Below are 22,787 nucleotides of genomic sequence, written 5' to 3'. Positions count from 1 at the left end.
ACTCAACCTCAGGTTATTGGTACTTATCCTTTATGAACGCTTACTCGGGATACAATCAAACCATACCAAGAAAATACCTCTTTCATCAATCCTAAGGCTAACTATTGCTATGTAGTAATGCCTTTTAGATTAAAAAATGCCGGAGCCACATACCAGCAACTGATGAACAAAGTGCTTTTCCCTTATCTAGGAAAACTCATGGAAGTCTATGTAGATGACATGCTTGTCAAAATTAAAGGTGGCCTAGACCTCTTGGCCGACCTCTCTGAGGTGTTCTCTACAATTAGAAAACATAAAATGAGACTAAACTCCTCAAAATGTACCTTCGCAGTAGAAGTTGAAAAGTTCTTAGGTTTTATGCTCACTCAAAGGGATATAGAAGTAAATTCAGACAATTGCGTAACCATACTAGAGATGAAGAGCCCAACTTGTATTAAGAAAGTCCAACAGTTAAATGGAAGGCTGGCAGTGCTATCCAGATTCTTGGCAGGGTCAGCATTGAAGTCCCTACCCTTATATTCAATCCTCAAAAAGGAAAATAATTTGAATGGTCCCACGAGTGTGAACAAACCTTTCAAGGATTTAAAGCATTTCTGGGTTAACCATTCATACTTACCCGGCCTGTTATGGGAGAAGAACTCATCCTCTACCTGACAGTGATGAGCTGAGCTATAGCTTCAGACAACAAAAATAGTTTCAAAAGAATTTTTTTAGCAATAAATAAAGTATCAATAGTGAATCAGCTATCAAAGAAAACTCAAGACACGAGTATCAACAACGTAAAAGCAAAACTCATCACCAACATTACTATTCAGGGTATAAATTAAAATAGTTTCATGAAACACATAATAGTCGAAACAATAAGTAAAAATAGATAAAAATACCAACCTTAATGAAATTTAAAAACGGAAGGGCACGTCAAGCAGCAAAAGAATTCGCACGTTCCTCTTCAAAGTGCCAAAGAAACCTTCAAGGGAATCAAGATAAAAAATCTTGAAACTGAAAAATGGCAACGATGCAAAGGAAGAAAAAAAGGTGTTTTTTCGATAAAGAAAGCAAATGAAACATTTTCAGAAATGGAAAAAAGGGAAATAGGAGGGCGCGAAGTATTTTATAAGAGAAGAGTCAAAAGGGACATTTTGCATCTCTCTTTAAAGCCACGCGCAAATTTTAAGGGACTGGCCATGTAATGTTCATCCCTCATTTAAAGCGGTAATGTTTTAAAATTTTTCAAAACACATCGAGTATCCAATCTCTTAAAGGCGGCGAACCCGATAACAAGAACTGAAGTCATAATATACTTGAACCCGACCTCCTGAAAGCTTGGACTCAAGTAGGGACACCATTCATACTCTAGTCCAAAACCCAAAATTAGGCCCAATAAGGATAAAAGACCCACCCAAGAAGGATGGCCTCTATCATTTATCCGACCTCTTTAAAGAGATCGGACATCGGATAAAACAAGAAGGACCAGTTTTACTTATCCAAATAAGGAATTGTCTCCTTGAATCTCTTCTACTATTTTTATCTCTCCTAAAAAATAGATCCCAACAAACTTTTAAGATAAAGGGAACGGTTATACATCAATAAATGTAGAATTACTCAAAAAATTGGTTAATAACTCTATTATAAATACACTGACATCCCTCAGGTATATTTACGTTCTAATCTACTAAAAAACCTGTTTAAAACTCTTGTTAACTTAAGCATTAATTGGAGTCTCTTGCAGTTACCACAATCACCTCATCACAAGAAATGCGGATGGTGGCACCTCAGCAAGAGAACAAGTCAGACACTGCTCCACAAAAAATCTGAACCTCATATCCAAGCCTAAATCAACATTTCAGGTAACCCTCAGAATAGTAACAAAGCAGCGATTACTTTGTTTATTAGTTTGAATCCAAACAATTCAAATGCCACTAGCTACTTCAAGTCTTCAATCACTATCTCTAAGGCTTTTTTCTTTTGTTTTTTGGTTTTTTTTTTTTGTGATTCTAACTTATGTCTAAGTTGCTTACCCCTTGAAAGTTTGAACATTAACCTGCTCTAATTAAGTAACACCAAAGTATAAAAGGAATCGTAATAATACTGCTTTTTTATTTTCTTTTTTTTTTCTTTTCATGGGTGGTGAATAATTTAACAACAAGGATATGCTCCACAAATTAAAATGTTGATGGGAGACACAAATCTGTTTCTCATGAGCCATATTTTCACGTGCATTATTTGCATGTATACTTAATTAATTATAATAATTTAGGTAGGTTCGGTGAACGAATTAATAGTGTGTGACATTCACACTTCTCAATTTTGCGACAATGAGTGTGCCACATGCATTTACATCACCATCAAGTTCATGCATCGTAATAATTGGAGATATTTTTTGTTGGATGGGTACGACATGTGAGGTGCTTGGCTTCCCCTATAAATATGAACACCAAGAGAAGAGTGCAATAAAAGAATCAAAGCAAACCTTGTGGGCATGCATGTGTAATCATATTATCTATAGTCTAACACATTATTTTGGTTCATTATTTTCATTATTTTCTCCTTCTCATCATAAGAAGGACTACTTAATTATCTCAAATGGAATTGGGAAGCGTATTGCATTTCCTTGAGGACAAGACCATTCTAGTCACTGGTGCCACTGGCTTCCTAGCAAAAAGTAGTGACATGTGTTGTAAAACAATGCAACTTGTTTTAATTCCATATGCTTTTAATTAATGTCTAATTGTTATGAATTTTCAGTTTTTGTGGAGAAGATATTAAGATGTCAATCAAATGTGAAAAAACTTTACCTTCTTTTGAGAGCTACCGATATTGAATCTGCTACTCATCGCTTGCACCATGAGGTGACAAATATATATATTATATGTATCTTCTATTTGTTTATTTAATTTATCTTATATTTTGATGTATGTGCATGCATGTATTTGTATATTATTCTCTACAATCTTTTTCAAAATTCAAAATATGTCTATTATAGTTGATATTCCTGTGTTGTATGCTTACATTTTTATATGTATGTAGATCGTAGGGAAGGAGTTGTTTACATTGCTAAAGGAAAAGTTGGGTACAAAGTTCAATTCTTTTGTGTCAGAAAAGTTGAGTGTGGTACCTGGAGACATTTCTAAACAGGACTTGGATTTGAAGGACTCCATTCTAATGGATCATATTTGCAATCAAACTGATATTATAGTTAATATTGCTGCAACTACTAGCTTTGATGAAAGGTATATAAATATCGATAATGTTAGAGTGACAAGAAAAATAACTACAATTTGTCTTATTTAGTATTCATTTTCATTAATTATTGTAATAATTAATGATATTAAATAAGACAAATTTTGATCATTTTTTGTTATCAAATATATATATATATATATATATATATATATATATATATATATATCAACTAGTATTTTTATTTGTAATACTATTACGGGAATATAAATCTTTTAAAATTAGATCGATTATGATATTACAGATTATGACACAAAATTTATGGCATTAAACTACATTTATAAAATGATAATAAGAGACAAAAGTCTCCATCGACTAAAAAGACCAGGGTCTCTATATATAAAAACAAAATTAAATAATAAATTTTTTAGTTATTGTTTTCATATGAAAGAATTTAATTTTTTACAAATAATTAATTTTAATAATATTCGTTATCTAAAATTTAAAAGGATTTAACGTGTATACTTTTATATTTGATTAGGTGTTAAGTTTGTTGCACAAATAGAAATAAATAATTTTTATGCTTGTAATTTAAAAATAATATTTTTTTATATATATAAAAATATAATTAGATATTTGCATAAAAAAATTATATTAATAGTTATAAAATTAACTCAAATTTATTTTTTTTAAAACAATTGAATCTTGATTCTAACTTTTAATCACAATACTAGTATTTTTCTAAATTATATATAATAAATATTTGAAAAAAAAGAAGTGAAGATATAGATTAAAAAGATAAGTAGTAAAAATTTAAAACTAAATAAAAAATATGCACATAATAATATTTTTTATTTAAAGAGTAAAGTATACCTTTTATCCTCAAAGTTTGACAAAAGTTTTAAAAATATATCTATGTTTTATTTTGTTTCGATTTGCATCAAATATATCTCTAACGGCTAATTTTTTAAAAATTTTAAAACCAATTCAACAACAATTTCATAAGAATAACCCTCAACGCAAGCAAATCAAGCATAATTTTCATACATTATTGTTAGATTGGTCTTAAATTTTTTAAAAATTTAGCCGTTGAGAGTATATTTGATGCAAATAAAAAATTTTTAAGAAAAAATTAAAATAAAATAAAATTTAGGGGTAATTTTGAAATTTTGTCAAATTTTAGGGACAAAAAGTATACTTTACCCAAAAAATTATATTATATTAATTTTATTTTTTGTAGAATAGAAAGGTAGAGAAAAATAGAGAATAAGAAAAAAAAGAGAAAGATAAAAAAAAGAATGAGAGAGATAGTTTGTTAATTTTAAAAGTTAAGAAAAAAATTTATTTTAATTATAATAAAAAATATATAGTAACATATTTTAATTTATCAAATTACTAATATAAAATATGAATTATATATATATATATATATATATATATAGAGAGAGAGAGAGAGAGAGAGAGAAAAGGAGAGAGAAAAATAGAAAAAAAAAGAGAGGTAGATAAGAGAATATAAGAAGACTGTTTATTAATTTTGAAAAAAAATATTTTTTCTAAATTTTAATAGGAAAGTGTCACATGACATATTTTAGTTATTAAATTAGTTAGTAATATATAAATATAATATATAATATAGTTATATTTTAATTTTAATTTAATTTGAATATAATTAAAGAATATTATATTATATATTTTGATTATCAAATTTGTAATTAATTATTGATAATGATATATATAAGAAAAATAGAATGAGTGAATAAATAAGAGAAATAATTAAAAAAAAAAGAGCTCATAATTTAAAAAAAAAATATATTTTAACTATAATAAAAAAGTAATATATAATACATTTTAATTATAAAATTAGTAATATATAATAAATTTGAAATCATTGAATTTCGTATGTAACCACAAAATAACAACATACGGAGTTAAGCATATATTCTGCAATAATGCAATCCTTTACTACTTTGTGCGTGACTAAAAATGTATGATCTTATTATTGTTATTAAATACAGATACGATATTGCATTGGGTACTAACACATTCGGAGTTAAGCATGTATTGAACTTCGCCAAAAAATGTACTAAGCTCAAAGTGCTTCTTCACGTATCAACAGGCTAGTACATTTCCTTATTACATACATTATACTAAAGGAAGTCACTAGATAAAGAAGATTAAAATATTTTTTTAAAGGTATTTTTTATTAATTAAAATTTAATATATATAATTGATTAAATTGTGTTATTTTTATTAAAATTAGGTCAAATAAATTAATATAATTAAAAAATAGTAAATCAAATTTTAAATTAATCTAAATTAATATTATTTATTTATAAAAAATGACTATAATATTTTTATTATAAAAAATAACTAAAATACTTCTATTATATATATATATATATATATATATATATATATATTAATTTTAAAAATTTTAAATTCTAACCCTTTACTTTTCTGTCTTTATAAAATTAGAATTTATAGTTTTCAATATATATATATATATATATATATATATATATATAAAAGTAATGTTATATATCCAAATTTTTTTATGAACTAAGTCCAACCTAACTAAACAATAAAATTTGGAATAATGTTAGTTATAAGCCTATAACTAATTTTTGTTATGTTAAATCAATTTGGTTGGACTTGGTTAATAGAAAAACTTAAATGTGTAATATTATTCTATATATATAATAGGAGTATTTAAATATTTTTTATAATAAGGGTATTGTAGTTATTTTTTATAAAAAATAATATTAACTTAGACCGATTTAAGATTTGATTCACTATTTTTTCGGTCAAATTAATTTGTCAATCCTAATTTTAATAAAATAATACGGTTTAATTGATTATATATGTTAAATTTTAGATAATAAAAAATATTTTTAAAAAAATACGTTTTAGTCATCTTTATCTAAGTGACTCCTATATTAAATTTTAACATCTATTGCTACTAATTAATAAATGCGTAACTAATTGATGTAATTGAATGGCATATTGAATTAGCATACGTGTGTGGCGAGAGAGGAGGAGTGGTAGTAGAGGATCCACAGGAAATGGGTGTGTCGTTGAATGGAGCGGCAGGATTAGACATTGACATGGAAATGAAGTTGGTGCAACAAAAACTCAATCAGCTTCGGGAACAAGGAGCCTCTGAACATCACATTAAACTCGCCATGAAGGAATTAGGCATCCAAAGGTTTGAATTAAATTACTCTACTAGTCTACTAGCTACTTATTAATTATTATCAGAATTTTTTTTTAAATGAATTAAAATCATTCTTTATTTTAAACAAAGAAAATATTTTTAATTACACAAATCCACTTATAAGTCTTATATTAGCTAGGCGATATACATGAAGGGTGTGGTCACATGTATAAAAGGCAATTTTTTACTCTTTCATTTTATACTATATTTAAATATTTTAATATAATTTAAATATTTTAATTTATTGTAATTTAATTTTATGTTCATAATAATATCACTTAAATTAAAATGATACTAATTAAAGTATAATTTAAAATACCTGAAATAAAAAATTAAATTATAATAAATTAAAATATTTAAATTACATTATACTACACTAAATTATAATAATTAAAATAAAGCTAAAATTAAAACATATAAAAAATATTAAAGATAAAATAAAAAAAATAAATATTAAAGCTATTTTTAAAATTTTTTGAAAATTTTAAATTTAGAAAAAGAATTTCTGAATGATTAGATGACAATTTAGTTAAACTTATAAAATTATTAATAATTTTCAATTATTAACTACAACAATTACATCTGAGTTTCTTTCTGTTATATCACTACATAATTATTCATTTAATTTACTTTATGTTTGAAAATTATAATGGATTGATAATTATATTTCACCAATTACCACAAAACTCAGGGCTAATAGTTTATGGTTATACTGTATCTTAATTTATTTTCAGAGCAAATCTATATGGTTGGCCAAACACATATGTATTTACAAAGGCCATGGGTGAAATGCTTATACAAATTTCAAAGAAAAACATACCTATTGTTATTGTGCGTCCTACCATGATTGTTAGCACTTATAAAGAACCTTTTCCAGGTTGGATCGAAGGTGCAAGGTACGAATGAAATATTGATCTATCAATTTTATGCCTCCTCTTATGTTACGTTTCCTTAAATTGTTATACATTTCATGCACTTTCATATTACTTTTTTACGTGGCGCAGAACCATAGACAGTATGATTCTTGCTTATGGTAAAGGAAAATTATCCTGCTTCCTTGCAGATCTTAAGAAAGTTTTTGATGCGGTGAGTAACTTGATCAAACTATTAAATATGAATTTACTATCCTATTCATCAATAGTCAAAACCAAGTATTAAACTATCATACAATTAATATTATTACATATTGTTAATGTTGTAAGTGTGAAGGGGATATAAAATTTGTCTCACATTAAAAAGAATAAAAAAGAGTAAAAATTTTATAAAATGAGATACTCACTAACTTACTTTTTTAAGATTTTTAGTTAAATATAGTTTCTTTCTATTTTATATTATCTTACTTGATTACTCTCTAATTTTTTTGAGAACTTTTTACAGTAACCCAACATATATATCAACAAAAATTTGATTTATTAGTAGTCATTACTTATTTTTTAAGCCATTTAGATAAAATTAATAAAAAAATATATAAATAATTATATCTCTAATATTGTAACCATCAAATTAAATTTGATGGTAGTCATTTTTAATCTTATTAATGAATTTGATATGCAGATACCGGCTGACATGGTAGTGAATGCAATAATAGTGGCTATGGTGGCACATGGAAACGAAGGTTATAGTAGTAATTATGATAACATCATATACCATGTGGGCTCCTCTGTTAGCAACCCTGTGAAATACGGCGATCTCCGTGACTATTCCTTCAAATATTTCACTGCAAAACCTTGGATCAATAAAAAGGGAAAGCCTATCAGAGTTGGCAAAGTTACCATATTGAATAACATGGCAAGCTTCCGCAGATACATGTTCATTCGCTACTTGCTTCCATTGAAGGTTTTAGCTTTTCATAAACGATCCTATTATATATAATATACTTTGATTTTAATTAGGGAATAGAGTTTTACGGAGTTTGCATGCATGCATTACTTGACAGGGATTACAACTGGTGAACAAAGCATCAGGCAAGTATTTCCAAAAAACGTATCATGAACTTTATAGAAAGATCCATGGTGTTATGCGGCTCGTTGATCTTTACAAGCCTTACGTATTTTTTAATGGCGTGTAAGTTCATCGTTATATTAATTATCAGCTAACTTTAAATAATATTGATTATTATTATTATTTAATAATATTGGTTTAATTATATATTAATTTGTTTTGCAAACAGATTTGATAATACGAACACAGACAAGTTATTGGCAACGGCAAGGGAAGGAAGGATAGAGATGGATCTGTTTTACTTTGATCCAAAAGTTATTGATTGGGAACAATACTTCATGAATATCCATTTTCCTGGCATCACCGACTATGTCTTCATCAATTGATGATAATAATAATAATAATAATAATAATAATAATAATAATAATAATAAAGCATGTGTAATTCATTTGTAATATCACAACTTATTACGCGTGTCAATTTGTCTTATGATCCTTAAGTTTTATACTGCTTATATATATATATATATATATATATATATATATATATATATATATATATATATATATATTCGTGTGTAATGTAAAATAATTTGATGATTATTGATGTATTATTACAAGTGTTATTAAAATTTAAAAATGTTGATTTTTATGTGATAAATGTTCTAATAGATTTAATAGAAAGATTCACCGGTAAATTTTTTTTCTACAAGCAAAATTACTAATTTACCATTGGATTGAGGGGGATAAAAAAAATCTCGACGAATTTTCGACGTTTGATGTTAAAAGTTTATCCATTACCGTAAAATAGTCTTTGAACAGTTGTGATTAGTAGATGTTATATAAGAAATGTTTTCTATTGCTAAATTTTGGACTTCTTGTTGCTTCTGGCAACTCTCTTTTCCATTACTCACCATACTTAATTAACTCAAAAATAACCAGTAGTGTTAATGATCAATTTAAGCACAATTTCCAAAAATATTAAACTATGCTTCTTCATTCTTGTATGCATCTAACAAAAATGATGGAAGTTATTAATATGAATTATATATAGATGTTATGCATATCTAACTATAAATGTTATAAATGTTAAGTATCTATGAATTTATGAATACAACAACAACAACAACAACAAAGCCTTGTCCCACTAAGTGGGGTCGGCTACATGAATCAAACGATGCCATTGTGCTCTGTCATGTATCATGTCTACAGAGAGACCGTTTACATGTAGATCTCGTTTGACCACCTCACGGATGGTCTTCTTAGGTCTTCCTCTGCCTTTCGCTCTTTGTCCATCTTCCATCTCATCCACCCTCCTGACTGGATGTTCTATCGGTCTTCTTCCCACATGTCCAAACCACCTGAGACGCGATTCAACCATCTTTTCCACAATGGGTGCTACTCCAACTCTCTCCCTTATATCTTCATTCCTTATTTTATCCAATCGCGTATGACCACTCATCCATCTCAACATCTTCATCTCTGCCACACTCAGCTTATGTTCGTGCTCCCCTTTAGCCGCCCAACACTCCGTACCATACAGCATAGCCGGTCTTATAGCGGTGCGATAGAATTTACCTTTAAGTTTTAAAGGCACTTTTTTGTTGCATATAAAACCAGATGCACTCCGCCATTTTGACCAACCTGCTTGGATCCTATGATTTACATCCTGTTCAATCTCTCCATTATCCTGTATGATGCACCCAAGATACTTAAAACTTTTAACTTTTCGTAGGATGTTTTCTCCAATCTTCACCTCTATATTGGAGTTTTCCCTTCTCAGACTGAATTTACATTCCATATATTCCGTCTTGTTACGGCTTATGCGCAGACCATACACTTCTAGAGCTTCTCTCCATAACTCCAACTTCTTATTTAGGTCTTCCCTTGACTCTCCCATAAGGACGATATCATCGGCAAAAAGCATGCACCATGGCACAGGCTCTTGGATGTGCTCTGTGAGTACTTCCAAGACTAATGTGAAAAGGTATGGACTTAAGGATGATCCCTGGTGTAATCCTATACCAATAGGGAATTCCTCTGTCACACCACCTTGAGTCTTCACACTAGTTGTGGCCCCATCATACATGTCTTTGATTGCCCGAATATATGCGATCCTTACTCTCCTCTTTTCTAAAACCTTCCATAAGACCTCCCTTGGTACCCTATCATACGCTTTTTCCAAATCAATAAACACCATGTGCAGATCCCTTTTATTACTACGATACCTCTCCATCATCTTTCTTAATAGGTATATCGCTTCAGTGGTAGATCTGCCTGGCATAAATCCAAATTGGTTCTCTGTTACTTGTGTCTCTTTTCTCAACCTCCGTTCTATCACCCTTTCCCATAACTTCATAGTATGACTCATAAGCTTAATCCCTCTATAGTTTCCGCAACTTTGTATATCCCCCTTATTCTTGTAGATAGGTACCAAGGTGCTCTTTCTCCACTCATCAGGCATCTTCTTTGACCTTAAAATCTCATTAAAAAGCTTGGTTAACCAGTTGATGCCTTTTCCTCCAAGACCCTTCCAAACCTCAATCGGGATATTATCAGGTCCTACTGCCCTGCCATTTTTCATCTGCTTTAGAGCCTCTTTTACCTCGAAGTCTCGAATCCTTTGATAGTAGTCAAAGTTTTGATCTTCTTCCCTTGTGCATAATCGACCAAGGCTCGGAAGAGTCTTCCGTCCCTCATTAAATAACTCGTAGAAGTAGCTCTTCCACCTTTCATTAATCTTCTCCTCTTGAGCCAACACCTCTCCATCCTTATCCTTTATGCACTTAACCTGATCCAAATCTCTCGTTCTTCTTTCCCGACTCTTTGCGATTCTATATATACATTTTTCTCCTTCTTTCGTGTCCAAAGACTGGTAGAGACCCTCATATGCTCTTGTCCTTGCTTCACTTACAGCCACTTTTGTCTCTTTCTTAGCCGCCTTATATTTTTCCCAGTTATCTGCATTACGGCATAAAGACCACTCTTTAAAGCATTCCCTTTTTATCTTTATCTTTTCTTGTATACTCGCATTCCACCACCAGGACTCCTTGTCTCTTGGTCCTATTCCTTTAGATTCACCAAAACTTTCTTTTGCTGTTCTTCTAATAACTTCTGCCATCTCCCTCCACATCTCTTCCGCGCTTTCATTCCCATCCCACTTTGCCTCTTCTCCTACCCGTCTTAGGAAGCTTCTTTGTTCCTCACCTTTCATCCGCCACCACCTCGTCCTTGGGTTCTTCGTATGATGTCTTTTCCTCAACTTTTGCTCAACGCGAAAATCCATGACGAGCACCCTATGTTGTGTTGTCAAACTCTCTCCCGGGATAATTTTATAGTTAATGCAAAATTTTCGGTCGACTCTCCTCAACAAGAAGAAGTCGATTTGAGAGCTTGTCATGCCACTCTTATAGGTTATAAGATGTTCGTCTCTCTTTTTAAAACATGTATTTGCGATGAGAAGATCAAAAGTTGAGGAAAAGTCCAAAATAGTTTTACCTTCGGCATTGATCACCCCGAAACCATGGCCTCCGTGAATACTCCCATATCCAGTCACTTCTCTCCCAACATGGCCATTTAAATCTCCTCCTAAGAAAATCTTATCTCCCAAAGGTATGCCTTGAACCAAACTCTCTAGATCCTCCCAAAACCTTATCTTGTGTTGTTCGTCTGAACCCACTTGCGGTGCATAGGCGCTAATCACATGGAAAGCACCTCCCTCCACCACTAGTTTGATAGAGATGATCCGATCTCCCACCCTCTTGACATCCACTACGTCCTTCTTCCACTGCTTATCCACAATTATTCCAACCCCATTCCTATTCTTCACCTTTCCTGTATACCAAAGTTTGAAACCAGAAGTATCCAACTCCCTAGCCTTTGCACCAACCCATTTCGTTTCTTGTAGGCACATAATGTTAATCTTCCTCCTTGTCATGGTGTCCACCACCTCCATGGACTTTCCTGTTAGAGTGCCTATGTTCCATGTCCCAAATCTCAACCTTCTGTCGCTTCGACTTTTATCTTTTCCTTTGTGAACTAGCTTATTTACCCTCGTCCGTTCACGAAAACGCGAGAACCCTTGCTCATTTAACACTACATCCGGGCACCGATGCAGCGGCTCTTGCTTCGTGGTGCGCGAAATTGTGAACAATACTTTTCACAACTCTCATAATCCCTGGTCATGAACTCCAAAAACTTGGTGGTTCAATTCCATGGCATTACACAACTTCGCACAACTAACCAGCAAGTGCACTGGGTCGTCCAAGTAATACCTTACGTGAGTAAGGGTCGATCCCACGGAGATTGTTAGCATTGAAGCAAGCTATGGTCATCTTGTAAATCTTAGTCAGGCAAACTCAAATGTATATGATGATGAACGAAAATAACATAGAAGATAAGGATAGTGATACTTATGTATATCATTGGTGTAAGAGCTTTAGACAAGTGTATGAAGATGCCTTCTCTTCCGTCTCTCTGCTTTCCTACTGCCTTCATCCAATCCTTTCTTACTCCTTTCCATGGCAAGCTCGTGTAGGGTTTCACTGTTGTCAGCAGCTACCTCCCATCCTCGCAGTGAAAGCTAATGCACGCACTCTGTCACAGTACTGCCAATCACCGGTTTGGTTCCCTCCCCTACCGGAATAGAATCACTCTTTTGCGTCTGTCACTAACGCCCAGTAGGTTACAGGTTTGAAGCACGTCACAGTCATTCAATCATTGAATCCTACTCAGAATACCACCGACAAGGTTAGACCTTCCGGATTCTCTTGAATGCTGATGAGCGGATAATTTATACGCTTTTTGGCATTGTTTTTATATAGTTTTTAGTAAGTTTGAGCTACTTTTAGGGATGTTTTCATTAGTTTTTATGTTAAATTCACATTTCTGGACTTTACTATGAGTTTGTGTGTTTTTCTGTGATTTCAGGTAAATTCTGACTGAAATTGAGGGATTTGAGCAAAACTCTGAAAAAGGCTGACAAAAGGACTGCTGATGCTGTTGGATTCTGACCTCCCTGCACTCGAAATGGATTTTCTGGAGCTACAGAACTCCAATTGGCGCGCTCTCAACGGCGTTGGAAAGTAGACATCCAGGGCTTTCCAGCAATATATAATAGTCCATACTTTATTCGAAGAATGACGACGCAAACTGGCGTTGAACGCCAGTTACACGCTCCTTTCTGGAGTTAAACGCCAGAAAAACGTCATAATCCGGAGTTGAACGCCCAAAGCACATCATAACTCGAAATTCAACTCCAAGAGGAGCCTCAGCTCGTGGATAGATCAAGCTCAGCCCAAGCATACACCAAGTGGGCCCCAGAAGTGGATTTATGCATCAATTACTTACTCATGTAAACCCTAGGAGCTAGTTTATTATAAATAGGATGATTTACTAATGTATCAATCATCTTTTGATCTCAGTTTTATTTTATTCTTCATCTTAGGAGATCATTGATCACGTTTAGGGGGCTGGCCATTCGGCCATGCCTGAACCTCTTGCTTATGTATTTTCAACGGTGGAGTTTCTGCACACCATAGATTAAGGGTGTGGAGCTCTGCTGTACCTCAAGTATTAATGAAGTTCTATTTTCTTTTATTCAAATCTCTCTTATTCTTATTCCAAGATATTCATTCGCACCCAAGAACATGATGAATAATGATGAGTAATAACCCTCATTATTATTCTCACTCATGAACGCGCGTGATTGACAACCACTTTCGTTCTACATGCAACACAAGCTTGAATGTGTATCTCTTAGATTCCCCAACAGAATCTTCGTGGTATAAGTTAGATAGTTGGCGGCATTCATCTGGATCCGGAAAGTCCAACCTTGTCTGTGGTGTTCCGAGTAGGATCCTGGGAATCCGGAAAGTCCAACCTTGTCTGTGGTGTTCCGAGTAGGATTCCGATCATGAATGACCGTGACGTGCTTCAAACTTTAACCTGCTGGGCGTTAGTGACAAACGCAAAAGAGGGATTCTATTCCAGTAGGAGCGGGAACCAACCGGTGATTGGCCGTACTGTGACAGAGTGCGTGCATAGCTTTCACTGCGAGGATGGGATGTAGCTATCAGCCATGGGTGATGCCTCCAGACTGGTTAGCTGTGCGAGTGACAGCCGTGCAGGTTATTTCCCCGAGAGGAATGAAAGTAGCCACAGCTGATAGTGAACCCCTATACAAAGCTTGCCATGGAGAGGAGTAAGAAGGATTGGGTAGAAGGAATAGGAGAGCAGGCGTCCTAGAGCTCTACAGCACCTCCATTCCGCTTATCTGAAATTCCTACCAATGAATCTGCATAAGTATTTCTATCCCTTTTATTATTCCTTTTTATTTATTATTCCAATAATCACAATTCCCCTTTAAATCTCTCTAACTGAGATTTACAAGATGACCATAGCTTGCTTCATACCAACAATCTCTGTGGATTCGACCCTTACTCACGTAAGGTTATTACTTGGACGACCCAGTACACTTGCTGGTTAGTTGAACGGAGTTGTGAAGAAAATAAACAGTGCCATAAGAGTATACATCCTTTATAAACAAATAACAAGTGATCACAATTTCGTCCACCAAGTTTTTGGCGCCGTTGCCGGGGATTGTTCGAGTATGGACAACTGACGGTTCATCTTGTTGCTCAGATTAGGTAATTTTCTTTTCAAAAACTTTTTCAAAATTTTTTTTCTTTTATTTTTCGTTTTTCAACACTTTATTTTCGAAAATAATTAATAAAAATCCAAAAAAAATTAGAAAATCATAAAAATCAAAAATATTTTGTGTTTCTTGTTTGAATCTTGAGTCAATTTTTAAGTTTGGTGTCAATTGCATGCTTTTAAAATTTTTCTTGCATTTTTTCGAAAATCCTTGCATTCATAGTGTTCTTCATGATCTTCAAGTTGTTCTTGATAAGTCCTCTTGTTTGATCTTGATGATTTCTTGTTTTGTGTCTTATGTTGTTTTTCATGTGCATTTTTGCATTCATGTTTTCCATGCATTAAAGATTTCTAAGTTTGGTGTCTTGCATGTTTTCTTTGCATCAAAAATTTTTCAAAATTATGTTCTTGATGTTCATCATGATCTTCAAGGTGTTCTTGGTGTTCATCTTGACATTCATAGCATTCTTGCATGCATCTTGTGTCTTGATCCAAAATTTTCATGCTTTGGGTCATTTTTGTGTTTTTCTTTAAAAATTCAAAAATCAAAAATATCTTTTCCTAATTTCCCTCCAAATTTCGAAATTTTGGTTTGACTTGGTCAAAAATTTTCAAAATTAGTTGTTTCTTACAAGTCAAGTCAAAATTTCAAATTTTAAAAATCTTATCTTTTCAAAATCTTTTTCAAAATCATATCTTTTTCAAAATTTTTATTTATTTTCGAAAATTTCAAAAATATTTTTCAAATTATTTTCAAAATCTTTTTCTTATCTTTATATCATATTTTCGAAAATTCATTAATAATTAATGTGATTGGTTCAAAAATTTGAAGTTTGTTACTTTCTTGTTATGAAAGGTTCAATCTTTAAGTTCTAGAACCTTATCTTGTAGTTTCTTGTTAGCTAAGTAATTTTAAAAATTAAATCTTTTTCAAAATATCTTTTTTTTAAATCTTTTTATCTTTTTATCTTATCCTTTTCAAAAAATTTTATCTTTTTCAAAATTTGATTTCAAAAATATCTTATCTAACTTACTATCTTCTTATCTTTTTCAAAATTTTAATTTCAAATCTTTTTCAATCAACTAACTAACTTTTTGTTTGTTTCTTATCTTTTTCAAAACTACCTAACTACTTTTTCCTCTTCTATTTTCGAAAATATCTCCCCCTTTTTCAAAAATTCTTTTTAATTAATTAATTGTTTCATGTTTTAATTTTAATTATAATTTACTTCTAATTTTCGAAAATCACTAACTCTTTTTCAAAATTATTTTCGAAAATTCCTTTTTCTTTCCCTCTTCTATTTAATTATTCAATTACTAACACTTCTCTTCACCTCTCTTCATTCATATCCTAAACATCTCATCTCACATCTCTGCCATCCTCACAGTTGTGTTTCTTCCATTACATTACATTCTTTGTCTCACCCTCTTCTTCTACCCCTTTCTTTTTCTACTAACATAAAGGGATCTCTATACTGTGACATAGAGGATTCCTTTTCTCTTCTTGTTTTTCTTCTCTTTCATATGAGCAGGAACAGGGACAAAGGCACTCTTGTTGAAATTGATCCAGAACCTGAAAGGACTCTGAAGAGAAAATTAAAAGAAGCCAACATCTTTAAGAGAAACAACCTTTTAGAAAATTTCGAACAAGAGGAAGAGATGGCCGAAAATAATAATAATAATGCAAGGAGAATGCTTGGTGACTTCACAAAGCCAACATCCAAGATTGATGGAAGAAGCATCTCCATTCCTGCCATAGGAGCCAATAACTTTGAGCTTAAGCCTCAACTAGTTGCATTGATGCAACAAAACTGCAAGTTTTATGGACTTCCATCTGAAGATCCTTATCAGTTTTTAACTGAGTTCTTGCAGATCTGTGACACTGTAAAGACAAATGGAGTTAATCCTGAAGTCTACAGACTCTTGCTTTTCCCTTTTGCTGTAAGAGACAGAGCTAGAGTATGGTTGGATTCACAACCCAAGGATAGCCTGGACTCATGGGATAAGCTTGTCACTGCATTCTTAGACAAGTTCTTTCCTCCTCAAAAGCTGAGCAAGCTGAGAGTGGATGTTCAAACCTTCAAACAAAAAGATGGTGAATCCCTCTATGAAGCTTGGGAAAGATACAAGCAGCTGACCAAGAGATGTCCATCTGACATGTTTTCTGAATGGACCATATTAGATATATTCTATTATGGTCTCTCTGAATTTTCGAAAATGTCATTGGACCACTCTGCAGGTGGATCTATTCACCTGAAGAAAACGCCTGAAGAGGCTCAAGAACTCATTGACATGGTTGCAAACAACCAGTTCATGTACACCTCTGAGAGGAATTCCGTGAACAATGGGGTACCTCAGAAGAAAGGAGTTCTTGAAATTGATGCTCTGAATGCCATATTGGCTCAGAACAAAATGTTGACTCAACAGGTCAACATGATCTCTCAGAATCTGAATGGACTGCAACATGCATCCAATAGTACTAGAGAGGTAGCTTCTGAAGAAGCTTATGATCCTGAAAACCCTGCCATGGCAGAAGTTAATTACTTAGGTGAACCCTATGGAAACACCTATAATTCATCATGGAGAACTCATCCGAATTTCTCCTGGAAGGATCAACAAAAACCCCATCAAGGTTTTAACAATGGTGGACGTGCAAGGCTGAATAATAGTAAGCCATATCCATCATCTTCTCAGCAACAGACAGAGAACTCTGAACAAAACAATTCTAATTTAGCCAATATAGTCTCTGATCTGTCAAAGGCCACTTTCAGTTTCATGAATGAAACCAGATCTTCCATCAGAAATCTGGAAGCACAAGTGGGCCAGCTGAGTAAGAAAGTTATTGAAACCCCTCCCAGTACTCTCCCAAGCAATACTGAAGAAAATCCAAAAGGAGAGTGCAAGGCCATTGATTTAATCAAAGAGGCCGAATGCACTAGGGAGGAGGAGGACGAAAATCCTAGTGAGAAAGACCTCCTGGGACGTTCCTCAAGCAAGAAGGAGTTTCCTATTAAGGATCCAGAGGAATCTGAGGCTCATCTAGAGACCATAGAGATCCCATTAAATCTCCTTCTGCCATTCATGAGCTCTGAAGAATATTCATCCTCTGAAGAGGATGAAGATGTGATTGGAGAGCAAGCTGCTCTATATTTAGGAGCTATCATGAAGCTGAATGCCAAGCTGTTTGGTAATGAGACTTGGGAAAGTAAACCTCCCTTGCTCATTAGTGAACTAGATACTTGGATTCAGAAAACTCTACCTCAAAAGAAACAAGATCCTGGCAAGTTCTTAATACCTTGCACCATTGGCACCATGAGCTTTGAAAAAGCTCTATGTGATCTGGGGTCAGGGATAAATCTTATGCCACTCTCTGTAATGGAGAAGATGGGGATCATTGAGGTACAACCTGCCTTGTTCTCATTACAATTGGCAGATAAGTCCATAAGACAAGCTTATGGATTAGTAGAGGACGTGCTAGTAAAGGTTGAAGGCCTTTACATCCCTACTGATTTCATAATCCTAGATACTAGGAAGGAAGATGATGAATGCATCATCCTAGGAAGACCTTTCCTAGCCACAGCAGGAGCTGTGATAGATGTCAACAGAGGTGAGTTAGTCCTTCAATTGAATGGGGACTACCTTGTGTTTCAAGCACATGGCCATCCCTCTATGACAAAAGAGAGTAAGCATGAAGAGCTTCTCTCAGTTCAGAGTCAAGAAGAACCTCCACAGTCAAACTCTAAGTTTGGTGTTGTGAGGCCACAACCAAACTCTAAGTTTGGTGTTCAAACCCCATATCCAAACTCTAAGTTTGGTGTTGGGAATACCACACTTAAATTGACCTGATCACCTTGTGGTTCCATGAGAACCACTGTCAAGCTATTGACATTAAAGAAGCGCTTGTTGGGAGGCAACCCAATTTTATTTATCTAATTTTAGTTTATTTTGTTTCTTTGTTATTTTTGTGTTTTATTAGGTACATGATCATGAGGAGTCACGAAAAAATAAAAAAAAAAAAAAAAAAATTAAAAACAGAGTCAAAAACAGAAGAAAAAATTTTTCACCCTGGAGACGCACGGGCTGGCGTTCAACGCCCAGAAGGTGCATCTGGCCGGCGTTCAACGCCAGAACAGAGCACCATTCTGGCGTTGAACGCCCAAAACAAGCAACAACCTGGCGTTTAACGCCAGGATGCGCACACAGAGGACAATCTGGCGCTGAACGCCAGAAACAAGCATGAAACTGGCGTTCAACGCCAGAATCATGCATAACATGGGCGTTTAACGCCCAGAACTAGCATCAATGGGCGTTTGAACGCCAGAATGATGCATCAAGGCATGTTACATGCCTATATGGTGAAAGAATGGTATTTGTTTTCACCTCAGGATCTGTGGACCCCACAGGATCCTCACCTCAGGATCTGTGGACCCCACAGGATCCCCACCTACCACATTCCTTTTAATCCTAATCACACTCTTCTAATCCAAATCTCATTCTCAATGTCACACTTCCCAATTACCCCATTCACCATTCACATCATACCCCTCTTCCCCATACACCCCACCTACCCCCACTACTTTCAAATTCAATTTCCCACCCTTTCCCACCCAACATGGCCGAACCTATACCCTCCCCCCTCCCTATAAATACCCTTCTTTTCTTTTACATTTTCACACAACACAAACCCACATTCTCCCACATAACCGAACCCTCTCTTCTCCCTCTCTCCATATTTTCTTCTTCTTCTTCTACTCTTCTTTTCTTTTTGCTTGGGGACAAGCAAATTTTAAGTTTGGTGTGGTAAAAAGCCTAAGCTTTTTATTTTTCATTCACCATCAATGGCACCCAAGGCCGGAGTTTTCTCAAGAAAAGGAAAAGGGAAGGCAAAAGCTTCCACTTCCGAGTCATGGGAGAAGGAGAGATTCATCTCCAAGAGCCACCAAGACCACTTCTATGATGTTGTGGCAAAGAAGAAAGTGATCCATGAGGTCCCTTTCAAACTCAAGAAGAATGAGTATCCGGAAATCCGACTTGAAATTCAAAGAAGAGGTTGGAAAGTCATAGCCAACCCCATACAACAAGTTGGAATTTTAATGGTTCAAGAGTTCTATGCCAATGCATGGATCACTAGAAACCATAACCAAGGTATGAACCCAAGTCCGAAAAACTATATCACCATGGTTAGGGGGAAATACTTGGATTTCAGTCCGGAAAATGTGAGGTTGGCGTTTCATTTGCCTATGATGCAAGGTGATGAACACCCCTACACTAGAAGGGTCAACTTTGATCAAAGGTTGGACCAAGTCCTTAGGGACATTTGTGTGGAAGGCGCCCAATGGAGAGTTGACTCCAAAGGCAAGCCAGTCCAACTAAGAAGACTGGACCTCAAGCCTGTAGCTAGAGGATGGTTGGAGTTCATTCAAAGATCCATCATCCCTACAAGCAACCGATCTGAAGTTACTGTGGATCGGGCCATCATGGTTCATAGCATCATGATTGGTGAAGAAGTAGAGGTTCATGAAGTCATCTCCAATGAACTCTACAAAATAGCTGACAAGCCTTCATACATGGCACGGTTAGCCTTCCCCCACCTTATATGCCATCTATGTTACTCAGCTGGAGTTATCATAGATGGAGATGCCTCCATAGAAGAAGACAAGCCCATCACCAAGAAAAGGATGGAGCAAACAAGGGAAGCTCCTCACGGCCCTCAAGGAGAACAAGAGGAAGTGCATCATCAACAAATGCCTCAAGGAATGCACTTTCCTCCCAACAACTATTGGGAGCAACTCAACACCTCCTTAGAGGATTTGAGTCATAATGTTGAACAACTAAGGGTGGAACATCATGAGCACTCCATCATTCTCCAAGAAATAAGAGAAGATCAAAGAGCAATGAGGGAGGAGCAACAAAGGCAAGGAAGGGACATAGAAGAGTTGAAGAACATCATTGGTCCTTCAAGAAGAAGACGCCACTAGAGGTGGATTCATTCCTTGTTCTTTATTTCTTTCTGTTTTCGATTATTATGTTTATCTATGTTTTTGTGTCTCTATTTCATGATCATTAGTGTGTAACCATGCCTTAAAGCTATGAATAAAATCCATTAGTCCTTCACCTCTCTTAAAAGAAAAATGTTTTAATTCAAAAGAACAAGAAGTGCATAATTTTCGAAATTATTAGTGAATTTAGTTTAATTATATTGATGTGGTGACAATGCTTTTGTTTTCTGAATGAATGAATGAACAGTGCATATGTCTTTGGATCTTGTTGTTTATGAATGTTAAAATTGTTGGCTCTTGAAAGAATGATGAACAAAGAGAAATGTTATTGAGGATCTGAAAAATCATGAAATTGATTCTTGAAGCAAGAAAAAGCAGTGAAAAAGAAAGCTTGCGAAAAAAAAAAGAAAGAAAAAAAAATGGCGAAAAAAAAAAAAAAAAAAAAAAGGAGCAGTAGAAAAAGCCAATAGCCCTTAAAACCAAAAGGCAAGGGTAAAAAGGATCCAAGGCTTTGAGCATCAATGGATAGGAGGGCCCAAGGAAATTAAATCCAGGCCTAAGCGGCTAAACCAAGCTGTCCCTAACCATGTGCTTGTGTCATGAAGGTCCAAGTGAAAAGCTTGAGACTGAGTGGTTAAAGTCGTGATCCAAGGCAAAAGAGTGTGCTTAAGAGCTCTGGACACCACTAACTGGGGACTCTAGCAAAGCTGAGTCACAATCTGAAAAGGTTCACCCAGTTATGTGTCTGTGGCATTTATGTATCCGGTGGTAATACTGGAAGACAAAGTGCTTAGGGCCACGGCCAAGACTCAAAAGTAGCTGTGTTCAAGAATCAACATGCTTAACTAGGAAAGTCAATAACACTATCTGAAATTCTAAGTTCCTAAAGATGCCAATCACTCTGAACTTCAAAGGAAAAGTGAGATGCCAAAACTGTTCAGAAGCAAAAAGCTACAAGTCCCGCTCATGTAATTAAATTAATATTCATTGATATTTGGACTTTATAGTATATTCTCTTCTTTTTATCCTATTTGATTTTCAGTTGCTTGGGGACAAGCAACAATTTAAGTTTGGTGTTGTGATGAGCGGATAATTTATACGCTTTTTGGCATTGTTTTTATATAGTTTTTAGTAAGTTTGAGCTACTTTTAGGGATGTTTCATTAGTTTTTATGTTAAATTCACATTTCTGGACTTTACTATGAGTTTGTGTGTTTTTCTGTGATTTCAGGTAAATTCTGACTGAAATTGAGGGATTTGAGCAAAACTCTGAAAAAGGCTGACAAAAGGACTGCTGATGCTGTTGGATTCTGACCTCCCTGCACTCGAAATGGATTTTCTGGAGCTACAGAACTCTAATTGGCGCGCTCTCAACGGCGTTGGAAAGTAGACATCCAGGGCTTTCCAGCAATATATAATAGTCCATACTTTATTCGAAGAATGACGACGCAAACTGGCGTTGAACGCCAGTTACACGCTCCTTTCTGGAGTTAAACGCCAGAAAAACGTCATAATCCGGAGTTGAACGCCCAAAGCACATCATAACTCGAAATTCAACTCCAAGAGGAGCCTCAGCTCGTGGATAGATCAAGCTCAGCCCAAGCATACACCAAGTGGGCCCCAGAAGTGGATTTATGCATCAATTACTTACTCATGTAAACCCTAGGAGCTAGTTTATTATAAATAGGATGATTTACTAATGTATCAATCATCTTTTGATCTCAGTTTATTTTATTCTTCATCTTAGGAGATCATTGATCACGTTTAGGGGGCTGGCCATTCGGCCATGCCTGAACCTCT

General features: G+C 34.3%; 1 protein-coding gene across 1 annotated transcript; it reads left to right on the top strand.

The window, feature by feature from the left end:
• Positions 1–2,461: 2,461 nt before the first annotated feature.
• LOC130946284 (fatty acyl-CoA reductase 3-like) lies at positions 2,462–8,842 on the top strand. The gene is made up of 10 exons (XM_057874959.1): positions 2,462–2,662; positions 2,746–2,849; positions 3,028–3,230; positions 5,196–5,296; positions 6,193–6,385; positions 7,129–7,290; positions 7,399–7,480; positions 7,949–8,230; positions 8,331–8,458; positions 8,565–8,842. Exons 1-10 carry the CDS (start codon positions 2,584–2,586, stop codon positions 8,719–8,721), a joined length of 1,491 nt encoding a protein of 496 aa, XP_057730942.1. The 5' UTR covers positions 2,462–2,583; the 3' UTR covers positions 8,722–8,842.
• Positions 8,843–22,787: the final 13,945 nt, after the last annotated feature.

This window comes from Arachis stenosperma, chromosome 8, assembly GCF_014773155.1.
Source record: "Arachis stenosperma cultivar V10309 chromosome 8, arast.V10309.gnm1.PFL2, whole genome shotgun sequence".
Taxonomy (NCBI): Eukaryota; Viridiplantae; Streptophyta; class Magnoliopsida; order Fabales; family Fabaceae; genus Arachis; species Arachis stenosperma.
The sequence above is the reverse complement of the archived record's forward strand: the minus strand, read 5'-3'. Positions and strand labels throughout refer to the sequence as shown.